The sequence below is a fragment of the Dicentrarchus labrax genome, unplaced genomic scaffold, assembly GCF_905237075.1.
Source record: "Dicentrarchus labrax unplaced genomic scaffold, dlabrax2021, whole genome shotgun sequence".
NCBI lineage: Eukaryota > Metazoa > Chordata > Actinopteri > Moronidae > Dicentrarchus > Dicentrarchus labrax.
The window spans coordinates 24,969,862-24,983,738 of NW_026136701.1; the positions used below are offsets into that span (position 1 = coordinate 24,969,862).

The 13,877-nt window shown below is 37.5% G+C and overlaps 1 protein-coding gene across 1 annotated transcript in view; it reads right to left on the reverse strand.

The window, feature by feature from the left end:
• Positions 1-13,877, reverse strand: part of vipr2 (vasoactive intestinal peptide receptor 2) — a 64,101-nt gene that overhangs the window by 8,048 nt on the left and 42,176 nt on the right. Inside the window, exons 5-10 of the mRNA XM_051388794.1 lie at positions 6,650-6,747; positions 4,324-4,456; positions 2,859-3,009; positions 2,213-2,273; positions 1,043-1,112; positions 162-253 (exon numbers count right to left, since the gene is read on the reverse strand). Of these exons, the coding sequence (XP_051244754.1) occupies positions 162-253; positions 1,043-1,112; positions 2,213-2,273; positions 2,859-3,009; positions 4,324-4,456; positions 6,650-6,747 (605 nt within the window). The remainder of the gene's footprint in view (positions 1-161; positions 254-1,042; positions 1,113-2,212; positions 2,274-2,858; positions 3,010-4,323; positions 4,457-6,649; positions 6,748-13,877) is intronic.

Here is a 13,877-nt window from a genome sequence, read left to right on the forward strand (position 1 = left end):
TCTGCTTAATGACACATAAATGTTGACACAATCTGTCAACTTTTATTAAAAGTTGAAGCTGAAAAAAATGGTTTGTAGCACATAACCAAGATGGGATTTTTGTATCTGTGTAGCTTTTTGCTGCTCAAAAATAATTAAATCTGTGGCCCCGTGTGAGATACCTGTATTGTGATTGGTCGTTGCCACCCACGTCAGGACACCTCAGCTTCTGGACCAAGATCCGAATGATGCTGATGAACAGGATGAAGTTCACCTTGGGGACAGGGAGGAAATAACAGAAATATTAGAACACCCACAAGGGGAGATTTTATTTTGGCTCGTTGGACATTTTTTTTCCACCCACGGAAAGCAACGAATGGAAAGTTAAGACAATAAGAGTCTCAGTGAGTGAGTGATCCATCCAGTGATGAGTGGATAGACTGACGTTAAGCTTCCCTTTCACGCATTACAAATGTGAACAGTTGAGTGAAATTAACCTTATATATGAATTTTGGGGCTTTTGCTAATGAAAAAAGGGGATAACAAGGCCATGGCAGGTCTGTCAAGCTTTTTTATAACATTCCAAAGTGGTGTATAGGGGCGCTAGTAAGACAAACTGGTCTCTAAAAGACGTGACTTCATTTTTGCCTCTTAAAATCCCAAAACTACTAAATTAAAGAAACAACACACTTTTTACTTACTTTCTTGCTCTTGAGTAGGCCGCTAACGTTAGCTAAATAATGCTGGCTAGAAAAAGCCTTTTACTGTACAGCTGGAACGATTAATCGATTAATCACTTAGTTGTCATCTATTAAATTAATAGCCAACTATTTTATTAACCAATTGATCAATTCATTTCCAAATTCTCTGATTTCAGCTTCTCAAATGTGAATATTTTCTGGTTTCTTTAGTCCTTAGTAAACTGAATGTCTTTGGGTTATTTTATAATTATTAGTTGCAGCCCTAATACTTACCAACATTCATTTTTCCATTTGGAAGCACCTGAACCAACAAACATGTGAAACACCTGCAGACAAACAGAAGGTAATGAACCTCAACCTACCATAATGGAGAATCCGATTGGTCCATTGATCACCCAGTTGGGTATGGGGTTGTCGTTTGTCTCCCAGCATCTGAGGGGAAACCATAAATTACCATAATGTAACTATTATAGTAAACTTATCTGTAAAACAAAACAGCCTCAGAACAGTGCGGATGGCTCGAAGCAGCCGAGCCAGACCTTAAGCCTTGATGTCAAAAATGAGTTTGCCAGTTTGAATCTGGCCAAGAGCTTCTTTTTCAATGTCTTAACTCAAGTCTCATATCCTTCAGGGCAAGTCTAAGTCACAAATCCATCCATTCATTCTAGGCCACTTATCCGGGCATCCTCAACCATGTCCTCCAGCTCTCCAGATCAGATTAGGTGGAGTAATCCCTCCCTGAATACTACAAAAATCACACTCAATTATCTCAAGGTCTAGCTTTTTCTGGAGCTTTCAACTGCATCTCAGGCAGTTTGGTCCAGAACAAGCGTTGAGGTATTTCGTCAAGCTACTATTTTCCAAGGTCAGGAGTGAAACTTGCAGGCTTGAGCTTCATTATCATTCTCCGCAGTCTCCTCACACTGTGGAGCGCTATCCTTGCTGTCCTTTATTATCAAGCTGCTGCTCTGTAATTGTTGTTGCAGAGTTGTTTCACAAAGTCTTTTTAAGAATACGCCCACTCAGTACAACTCGCTCAATAATGAGCTGCTGTGTCAGCTGTAATGATATGCAACAGAAGCCGAGCAGAACCATGGCACCGGGGCTCATAATGACTACTCAATGCAAATCCCACCGGCTGACTAATTCAATGAAGTACTCTTTGACACGTGGGATATTTGTCTTATTATTCTGGAAACTGAGCCACATTCCCATATGGTTATTGTCTGCTGACAGAATCTAATCGATAAAATGTAATTTGTGAACTAATGAAATAACAGATGCTGTCCTGTTGAATAGAAATGAGTGCTACTGCCTCATCTAATTTAAATTCCACGTGTTCTATCTCATAATAAAGGAGAAAATAATAAACAGATTGAAAGAGTGTGTGACGTATGTTGATTTATCCCCTTGACACATAGCAAATAACAGATGCATGCAGATTAATGTGATATACGAGTTAATGTATGAATTATAAAATCACTGTATGATGTATACGAATGTTTGGTTCATGATTGATTGGCGGCACTCACCCTGTGTCCTCCAGATAAATCCTCGTCATCACCCACGCAAAGACGAACACGGTCGGGATTCCTGCAAAATGCCACGGGGAAAACATTGATGTAATGGATGTAAAACATTATCTATATGTTTAATGATTAAATTCTATACCCAAAATTAAAATGTATCAACATAAATGTACTTGATTACAATTTGCACACTTATTTCAACGATATTAGATACAAGACACTAGCATGTTGTTTCTAACAAAAAATTGACATCAAAGCTTGAATTCTCTCTTTCAACTTAAGTCTTGACTCTAACCCTAGTATCAAAATATAAAGATGATACACCAGAACTCCACAATAAGCTGATAGATACGTGAAATGCTTTAGCAAATACACTATTTGTGTCCATCTGATGAATCCAATATTTAATCTCCTTCAAGCTCTGGTTTGGTCTCCACCAACTCTTGAATAAAAATCTGGCTCTTTAGCAGCTCCACTTTCTCCACCGGATAGTCTCTAACTGTTGATGCTGACTACGTAGTGTACAGTGGGTTTATGAAAACATCTTCCTGCCACCGCCGGAAACAAGGTCGACAAGAGCGCTGCGACTGAACCAAATCAAGAATTGTGCCTTTAAATGAAAACTGAATGAGCCAAACTTCTAGCTTACCCCAGCCGATGAACATGTAGACGATAAAGTGTCTGTTCTCAGAGAAGATGACAACGAGCAGAGTGTGGAGGTACAGGCCCTCCACCAGCAGCCAGAAGAAGTTGGCCATGATGAAGTACTGGAAAAACACCAGGCTGGCTTTACATCCCACCTAAAAACACGTACAAAGGTCAAAGATGTGTAATAGGATATGGACTTTGTATCTAAATATTAAAATGTTAAATGTCACAAAACTATCAGCAATTATGTGACAATGTTAGCAGTGACACAGAATTAACCTTTAAGTCATTTTCTACTATGAATCTATAGTGCACATGCTATTGTTCGTCCTTGCAGGGATGTACATGACCAGAGTGTTGATACAGACTCTTACATCCACAGAGACACTGAGGGTTGTATGATGAGGGCAAGTAATGGAGGAAGAGTTAGCGAAATATCCAGGCTTCAGAGCATTAAAAGTTTTCAAGTGTCAAAGGCTGTTAAGTACTAAAAGTTGTCAATGAGATTCTTAGGCTTTTAGTCTTTTTCTTCTTTTATATAATTTTTCTTGGGCCCTTTTCATGCCTTTGCTCGACAGTGACAGTAGAGAGATGACAGGAAACAAAGGACCCTGGCTGGAATCAAACCGTTTGCAGTTCATAGTTGTCATCTTAACCCCAAAGCCACAGGGCCAATCCATTCTCAGACTAGAAGAGTACAGATCTCCACCAGGCGACAGATGGAAAAGCACCTACTGTAATACCGCCACAACCGCCAGCAGAGGTTTGCAAAGTTTTGTGGAAGTTATAGTGCAAGTTTTTTTAAGTCAATAAAATCTTTTTTTCAAGGTTGTGAAACGACGCAACTGCAAGACGTCCTTGAGCATATGATCATAAATGTCCATGAGAAATATGAAACTGATTGGTTCTAGGTCTTGTACGTGAGATCTGTGCCTCCTAATAGCTACAAACCCACAGTAACTGCTGTGAGTCAGTCTGTGAATGACCATTTGATAGTTTTTTGGCTGTGTAATCCAATAATTCATTTAAAAAGCAACAAGAAAACATATTGTTTAGGTATTGGTACCAGAAATCTGGGACTTATTAGCACTGTTGTCAAAAGCTGTCAAACTATATGCAGCCTCAGTCAGGAGTTTCCCATCATCCCGACTGTGTGCTAGACAAAGTCATCCCGACTAAATTAAATTCTGGTATCAGTAAATGAACCGTCACGCTAGATGGTTTGCCAGTTTTTATTATGTAAGAGGTTTGCGAAAAAAATTCAAGTAAATAGAAAAATGTAAAGTCTAATTTCTCTAACACCTAATTTACATTTTCATTTCATTTTACAAACTGTGGCTGGAAGCATCACACTGGAACAGTTTTCCCTCTGTGACAGCTGTTAACAAATGAGTGTGTAGCTTCTAGTCCTCTTCGCTGCCGTGGGACACGGCGAGGCTCAGTGAAGACAGAGGTGGCGAACTCACCAGCGATGGCTGGTTGGAGCACTGCGATGTTCGGTTGAAGAGGATGTCGTCTTTCACCAACACGGCCACGGCTCTCAGGATGAAGGAGAAGAAGAGGTTGAGGTGGATGTAGTTCCTGGTGCAGTGGAGCTTCCTGCATAGATGTTACGCAGATACACAATAAACAGATTATAGAAACAGTTCAAGTTTGAAAAGTTCCTTCTTTGGACTGAAGTTGGGTTATTTTTGTGCCAATATTAAAGAGGTATTACACACTTAAACATATTTGTAGAGCTGTTGACTAAATCACTGGACAAAAAGCACCTGTATCCATGTTTATATCATATCATATTCAGGTGGGTAGTAATGAGTTACATTAACTCCGTTACATTTACTTGAGTAAGTTTTTGAAAAAAATATACTTCTAGGAGTAGTTTTAAATCACTATACTTTTTACTTTTACTTGAGTAAATTTGTGAAGAAGAAACTGTACTCTTGCTCCACAACATTAGGCTATAATGAGCTCGTTACTTTGGTATTCTACGCGTCATTGTTTTTATCCCCCCCCGCGTATGCCTCATTTTAATGTTTTATTTATTTTGACAGAGAGAGAGACTTCTGCTCTACCACGTGACTGTGTTTCACCAATCAAACGTAGTTGTGCAGTCTCGTCACGTGACCATACTCAATCTCAGCGGCGGGACGGGTTAGCGTTACAGTCGTAGCAAACAAAAATGTCAGAATCAACCGTCGGCAATGCAGACACAGACGAGGAGGAACACCCCTGGCCTCATATTGAAAGCATGTTTACCTTAGTAACGTTATTAACCGCGTTAACCCAAACCCATTTTAATGGCGTCAATGTTTTTTATCGGGGGTTAACGCCTAGCACACTTTGTAGTTTTTTAAAAATGCTGTTGCAACAACTAGTAATGTTAGAAAAACTACAACACCACACCGGATCTAGCTAGACCGGAAACAAAACAACAGGCACGCCGCACACACTTGTTTAAGAGTAGTAGACGTTACATTTTGAGTGGACTGCGAGCGCGAGACGCCGAAATGGATGGATTCCTTGTTGTCTGAAAATGTCAACAGGCTTGTCTGTTTGAGTAACTGGCTCAAAGCAAAGAAGTAGTAGGCTTACCTTTTATTGGTAACCGTTACTGTTCATTCTTTCTGAAATAAGAGGCAGGGTTGAGCCTCTGGTGAATAAAGAGCAGTAGCCTGACTGCTATGTTCAAAGCAAACTTGAAAAAAGTATATAGCCATGGTTTAACTGCACTATAGGCCTATATTTGACCTTACATGTGCACTTTATCATTTTATTTTGTATCGCCCTGTTTTGATCCCTTAGAAAGGGCTGTTGAAGGGGCTGTTTGTGTGACAAAGTATTTTTTTCATCCTTTTATTGATGGACAGTGTTACATTGTGTGAGAGATTATTTGCTCCAAGTGAGAATGTTAGTGTGAAATTGAACACTACAGTATATGCCAATGTTGTTTTCAATAAAAACAACATTTGCACAAAGCAAGCCGATCCACTTTTCCATGTTGATGAGAGCATTAAAATGAGAAAATCAAGGGACATATAGAATAGATAAAAATGTGCGATTAATTGCGAGTTAACCATGACATTAATGCGATTAATCGCGATTAAATATTTCAATCGTTTGACAGCACTACTATATGAATAAAGAGTCAGTATGGATAGTTTTGATACCCAGGAGGAGAGGATTAACCATCATCAAACACATGTACAGTGATAATGTTAATTAATGGAGTCTTTAAAAGAAAAAAGAAGCCTCTTACTCAACCTCTAAAGTGTTTGATATAATGAGCCATAAAATTAAGTTTTTTCATGTATCTGGATTCTGAAATCTTCTCACAAACATGATTTATGCATATTTACTACGTTACAGCTCTGGTCAAACCTCCAGTGGCTTTTTAAAACTAATCCCAAAAGCAAAATGAAGAAAAAGGTGGAAAATAAAAAGCTCCAATCAACATAATTTAAATTAACAAACGGAATAAAACTAAATCCAATTAATGTGTAAACTGAGCGCGCACACAAACACATCCTTTGACAATTAATGATAAAGCTGTGAAATTGCCAGCGCTTGTTCATTTAAAACCGACAGCTTTTCCTCAGACTCTGCTGACGCGTCAATCAGCACATGAAGAAACAAACACCAAAAAACAAAGACCTCCAAACTGAGCTTGAAATTACCACCACCCACTCTTCTGCTATCAGCCTTTTTTTTTCTTTTAAGGTTTTGTATCTTGAAGACCCACAAGCACTACTGAGGTTTCATCTCGTGTGCTAATGTTGTAACATTTGGTCTTACCGGAACAGACAGAGGATGGCACTCCCTGTGGTGAGGGCGATCAAAGACAGACTGTGACCCAGAGTGTACAACGTCTGCACGACCACGTAGAAGACCAGCTGCAGACACACAGAGAGAGAAGAGGAGCAGGGTTATTATTATATTCTAATTATCTGAATCGTGACAGCAACTCAAGCTTTTGCAAGTTGGTAGGTCGCTCGAGCACTTTGGTCCAGAGGAAGATGTCTCCGAACTTACAGAACTTTGGATGTGGTGTGAAGTTAACGAATCAGCAGGGACTGAAGCTGTACTATACGCTGGTCAGATAAAGAGGAGCACCCAGAGCGTTAGCAGCTGTCTTTTCATATTGAGGTGACTCTATTTCTTCACATTAATATTATTAGGTTAGCACATTCAGTACATTTATCCTTTTCTCTACGGATGATGTAGTGTTTTATGCTGTACACTGTAAAAAATGAATCTAAAGAAAGTTAAAAAGCTTTGTTTCTGTGAAATGAGTCTAATTTTTTGTATAAAATGAAAAATAATCTTGTCAATTAGAAAGGAAATCTCGTTTGAGGAACACATATCTTTGTCTAAATAAGATATTACAGCTAATATTGAGCTCCATTCAGTTACAACAATGGTTTGCATAATAACCCAACAGAGGAACAAGATTATTTTCCTTATTTTAAAGAGCCACTCGCACAATGTCTCAGTTCAGGAGAAAGTCGTCTGGTTCCAGTGTTAGAAATAAAGCAGCTGTTTAGTTTTTTTAAAAATGTTAAAAAGAAGATGTTTCTGGTGCCTTCATTTAAGACAAAGTCACTTATTTTTATTATGTTAATAAATTGTGTCTTATCGTTAGATTAAAGTACATATTCTTAAATTCAGCTCAATAAAGTGACCAAAAATACTTATTTTAAGAAAGTCTTTATTGCGCTATAGTTTAAAGTAAATTCTAAGGCCCATTACAGTCTTTCAGTGGATAGATTTTTATGCTTGTTTCATGAATTCTAGACAAGCAAAACTGACTAACCCCACTGACTGACTGCAGATCTTTTTTGCTCAATACAAGAAAATCTTATTATGTTTAAGAATATTTGGCTTGTTTCTAGAGAGGCTGTTTTTGTAGTGCCGTAAAATTTGATTGATGTTCCCCTTCCCGTCGTCAGGTCCAAATTTGAATTTGTTCCAATACTTTGGTTTCAGGGTGTTGGCATGGGAAAGTCTTCCACTCCTCTAAAGCTAGAGTAAAGTGAACTGGTATCATATGAAACTACCAACTATGTCATGCTAGCATCTTGGGAAGGAGGCTAAATAACGTTCCAAAGTTAGTCTAAAATTTGGCGTTGGAAAAACTGGCATGGCCATTTTCAAAAGGATCCCTTGACCTCTGACCTCAAGATATCTAAATGATAACTGGATCTATGGGTACCCACAGGTCTCCCCTTTGCAGAAAAGCCCACAATCCCATGCAAACACATATGGTTTACAGTAAATGTGTTATTTTTACCTCTGTGGTTGAGTCTGCAAGCTTTGAACCTTTACATTAGATGTTGTTCAGCAGCACTTAAAAGAAAACTAACAAAGAGAGTGAACTCCATCCAGTCTGACAAACAGGATCCTCGGAAGTGGTTTACAGTTGTTGTCCTCCCACTTGTCCTCCCACTCTCCACCTCCAACCAAAAGATTCCCCACCACAGCACCCATAACACCATGCAGACTGCTTAAATAAATAAACACTGGAGGCAACATTACACCGGAATGTAATCTGCTGTTAAACAATACAAGCAAGAGACGGCTCACCACACCCGCGCTGTTGATGTTTGCATGTGTTTCTGTTGTGCCTCTGATGATGTGTACAATTTATGAGTGGCTTTTTTTCCCCTCCACAGCAAAGTTATTATCCAGCTAATCTTACCAGTTCTTTCTGGAAGGACGCTGTAAAAAAAAAAAAAAAAAAAAATGCAGCAAGTCTGAAACCAAAAAATAATCAGAATAAAAGCTGTTGTTGGAATTGTGATCGGTCAGCATCGTTGTGTTATTGTCGTTATTGTTTTCGGTTACAGCTGCGGGTCTGGCGATATGTGCTGAATTCACTGCCAGGAGAGAGAGAGAGAGAGAGAGAGAGAGAGAGAGAAAGCACAATGGCCAATTCAGCGGTGCCATTTGTGACGCAAAACGAGCCAAACAAGTGAGCATGAGGAAGCTGCAGTTACACAACAGCAACGAGCCAAACACCAGGAGTGCACAGAGGTCGTCCACGTGAGGACAAAGACACGGAAACCTCCATAGCACTGATTCAAGGACCGCAGACATCTCGTTATATGGATCTGGATTCAGTTCAATAATAAACAATATCTTTAAGCACTTTACCTTGAATTGATTTTCTCACAAAACGCAAATTATAGTTCTTATTCTTTTCTTTCCATTAAACCGCACATCTACGAGAATAATCCTTTGACAAACGTCTGCAGATTCAGACTCTTCAGATAATGTGGCTGCATAATGAGGCATCACAATAAAACTGCACCTTTCTTCCAGGATTTGTTCTACTTTGGTCTGCTAAAATAACACGTTGAGGCAGCTCAGGAAGCAGAGAGGAATCACTGTGAAGGGAAATAATGACACAATGACATATCAGCAGAGGTTTGTCCTGATGGGACGAGCACAAGTGATGAAATATTACGCTTTTGTTATTTTTGTTGCTTATACTATACGGCATTATAGCAATAAATAAATCATCTTTCATTACATACAGCTGTGTTAAGAATGCTAACAGGCTCTTAATAACTCGCTGATTTGTTGTTGAAGTTGGTAATGTTTCTGCAGGTAAACTAAAAGTAATGGGACAATCTGAAGTTCATCCGATGGTTGCAGGGATATTTCACTCAATAATGTAAATGTAATGCAAACGTCATTCTGTGGGGACAATGAATGTCAAATGTCAAAAATCAAAGGTTCCCAAACGTTTTCCTTAAGGGATCCCTGTTCTATCACAGAGTAAACTAACGACTTCTGATTAATTATGACAGTTAACTCAAACAGTGACTGAATATTCATAATCATCATCAGATATGAGTTTTTCTGTTTTTTCTCTGCCTGTATTAGATATTTTTATCATTTTTAACAATCATACAGACTTAATTCAGTGTTGACTTCCCCCTGACACGTCGCCATTGTTCCATTAGCGCTTTGATTGTTTTAATTACTTTTCCAAAGCGGGACGAGGCTGTTTTTGATGAGATTCTGTGGATACAGCTTGTTCAGGTCTTCACCACTTTCTCTTTACTTTATGTCTTAAATAATAAAATAAACTAAAAAATAATTTAGTTTTCTTCACTGAAATGAATGAAATGCTGAGATATATAGGACTCCTACTTAGTATGGTTTCAAGTTTTCCTACACCCCTCAGAAGGTCTTACAACCCCCCTTGAAGCTTTGGGAACCCCTGGTAGGTTGGGAACCGCTGAAATAGACCGACACCAGCAACCCAAGAGCTACTCGCTTGCTAATTAGTGTCCAAGGAAGTTAGATTTCAACATGAAATAATTACAGACATCTGAAAGTCCTCCTCCACTCAGAAATCACTGTTGTTCCTACAGTGAGGTGTTTGAATGATGTATGTGCAGAGTTTGACTCTAGAAGGATGCTTTCACACTCATCTGCTGAACGTGGAAAGTTTCTCTGAGCTCACTGAAAATCACAACTAGTTTGGAGGTCAGTCCTGGTCCACTATGCAACTTATACAAGTGAGATCCACCAGTGCACAGACACTGAGAATGGAGTTTACTGTAAAGTAGAAGATATCTTGTGTCCAGCAGGAAAACTTTAGAAATTTTAATTAGGTAGAAGCAGTAGAGGCATTCTTAGAGATTTTAATGTGGGATAAACACATTATTGTTCCAAGCCGACTATTTGTATACATGCATTAATGGAGAAGATCTTTAAAATATTCTACAAACTATCTGTAAAAGAAGGGAAATAATTCCAAATAATGAGAATGCTGAGACATAAAGCGGATTTATTTGTGTAATTTAAAGACAATGAGGTGTTTCTCACTCACAGTTTATCAGGTTTAACTTGTTCTTTTTGTCCTACAGCACATCAACTCTCTGTGACCCTTTGTATTGTGATATTTCTTGTAATGTGTCAGCACCAATTAACCAGGTCAAATTCCTTTTACTCAGTAAATAAAAGCTGATTCAGACAATAAAACCGAGTGATTTGATGTTATTTTCTCTAAGTTGGTTTAACCTTTCCATCCTGCAGAATCTCTCCTTTTATATTATTTGTTTTTTGTTTTCTATTTTACTATAAATAAAAATTGATTACAGTGACATTTCATATATATATATATATATATATATATATATATATATATATATATATATATAAACAGCAACTATCAAATAACTATTTTTGGTTTCACAGACAAAAAGCCATTAAATACCAAATACAGAAGAATTATCACAGAAGTCGAAATATCTAAAAAACTCCTAAAATGTTACAAAATATTTTACCAAAACAACACATTTTCTGAGATAAAATCTTTATCTTTAGCTATTTAAACATATTTAAATATAAAAAATATTTGATTTGAGTACAAGCAACTCATTTATTGTTAAGGTATAGGGTTAGGGTTAGGGTTAATTGTACTTAAAATGAGTGAGTATATTACACTCAACGTGTTTACAGAATGTATATGTATAAAGTAACTTAAATGCATCTTCTCTATGCAAATGTTTTAAAGAAGAAAGTTGAATCCACTAATGCAAATAAGCCAGTTATAACATATAGTCCATTTAAGTGAGTTAATGGATCAAACTGGAATTACATCACCAATACTTAAAATATAAATTAAGTTCCCTCAAAAAACAACTGAGTCATTTTTGTGTTTAATTTCTGGGAATTAGGAATTCAGTTTTGGAGGATTAAGTCATGTTAACTTACCTCTTTAATGAAGATATGCTGTTAGGATTTACAATGAAACAAACCGTTACAGTTTCCATCCTGATTGTCTTCCACATTCTGATGCAAAATGTCCCAAATCTGTCTCTTAACATGACATTGATTGATTAGTTTAAGTGATTTCTGTTTGGAATTACACATCTCTCTGAGGTTTGACTAAACTGATTAAAAAATATTTTCAGATTTTTGTGCACAAGTGTGAAATGAAGCAGAAATCAGAGGATGGAAAAACGGCTGTTGAATAAAGCAGGCGCAGTTTTTTAGAGCTTTCTCCTCTCAGAGGCTTCATCGGGACATGAAATATGTGTCTCGTGTGTTTCAACATGTGACGCAATAAGGCTTTTGTGCTTTGAATGAAGGTTTGCGTCAGATCTGAGGCTCATTATATTGTAAGTGTTGGAGGATGAAAAGAGGGAAAGTGTTTTGTTGTTGAGAAAACTTCCTGGCATGAAGAGAACAGATAATTTCCTGTTGGAAACAGAAAGAGAGATTGAAATCTGCCAATAAATGCTTTCTGTCCTTCTGTCTGTGTGTGTATGTGTGTCCTGTTATCTTGCTTCCTCAGAAAAAGGTGTTACATGTTTGATTTTCCGCGCTCCAGATGCCAAAGCATTGTGGCCGCATACCTCACTAAAGCCATACTTCTACATCAAAGAAACCTGTGAATGACAAAAATATCCATCTTTACCAGAAAAATAAAGTATTGTACGTATTGAGCATGTCTGAGCACTGAAATGGGATTTTGGTGTGCAAGAGGCATGTAGATTCTAGAAATTACACAACATAATGTGATAGTGGGAGGAAAATAACAGCTATTAAGTCAGATAATGTGCAGAATTATTCCCTATCAACAAACAGAAAGCTTCTGTGGCCGGTTCAGCAGAGTTTAGGAAGTGGGAAACTAATGTATTGTACACTTTATATATGCAATACACAGAAACATTTCTCAACAATTTATGACAACATGTTTGGACACAAAATTGAGTCTTTACAGCCGACTGTAGCTTTTACAGTGTTACAGAGTTGCAGTAGGAATAGGAATATAACTTTTTGTCATATTTGCTGAATCTTTCATGAGACAGATAATCTGTAAATCAGGTTCTTCTGACTAGTTCTAGGGCCTCTAATGACATTTATAAGAATCCACCGGGCCTGAACGAACGCAATCAATCAGAGCTGAGAAAGATAGAAAGACACTTTGGGTTTGAGGCTTGAAGATAGTTGATTGTTGAGTCTCATTCCCAAACCGTCAAATACAGATGTGAGGCTGTCTCATTAATGTAAGTGGTAACTTCTGTATAAAGAAGGTGCATTAAAGGTAGGCTTACTTTATTCAGATAAATAAAACATTTTAAATATAAGAAATGCTGCATATGAGTGTAATATACTTATTAGTTTTAAGTTCAATTAACTTCATTTACCTCAACAATAAATACTTGATACTTAGTTGAAAGTACTTAGGATATTTTAGTTGAACTAACTGGTGAGGTTTTACATTGTCTGAGTGAAGGAACAAGAAGGAAAACACATTTTTAAAGTGGAGTTTTGTGGGTTTCTTAATCAAACATTGTGTCAGACGGGAGGGATTGCACACACTACAGATGCAACAACATGCAACCAGAAACATCAGTACAGTAAATAAAAAGCGCTCTCGTCTGCAGCAGTCTATGAACATGTACAGGAGCAAGATGCATTTAAGATGTCATGTTGCTATTTCATGTTTTATTATATTTTATTTTACTGTATTACCTTTTTACTCCTTGCAGTATGTTCCTCTGTACCTCTGTGCCAATTTGAATTTGCCTTACAGGGGATCAATAAAGGAACATCTTATCTTATGTTAGTGTAAAGTTTCGGTTTATTAATTTAACACATTTGCATTTCTGTTGATTCGTCTGTCATTTAGTTTCTTTCCAATTATGTTGTTTTTCTTTGTGCTGTGGTGTAAACCAGTGGTTCCCAACCTATCAATCATTGAGTAAAGTGACTAAGTGACACATTTTATGGATATTTCATGTTATATTCAATGCAGGAAATCCAATTAACCCAAAATAGTGACCACAATAACAGCAGGAAGCTGGGTAAAATGAGCAATTTGGAAGGTTGGTTTTTATTTCCTGTGAATATTGAATCAGAGATGAGTTTTCCTGACATTTATGGGAACTTTTGTGTCTGTATTATGTATTTTTTTTATTTCTAACAATCAAACGGCCATTGTTCTATCAGCTCTTTTGTTGTTTTAACCTTTTGAATGCAGGTTGAGGCTGTTTATGTG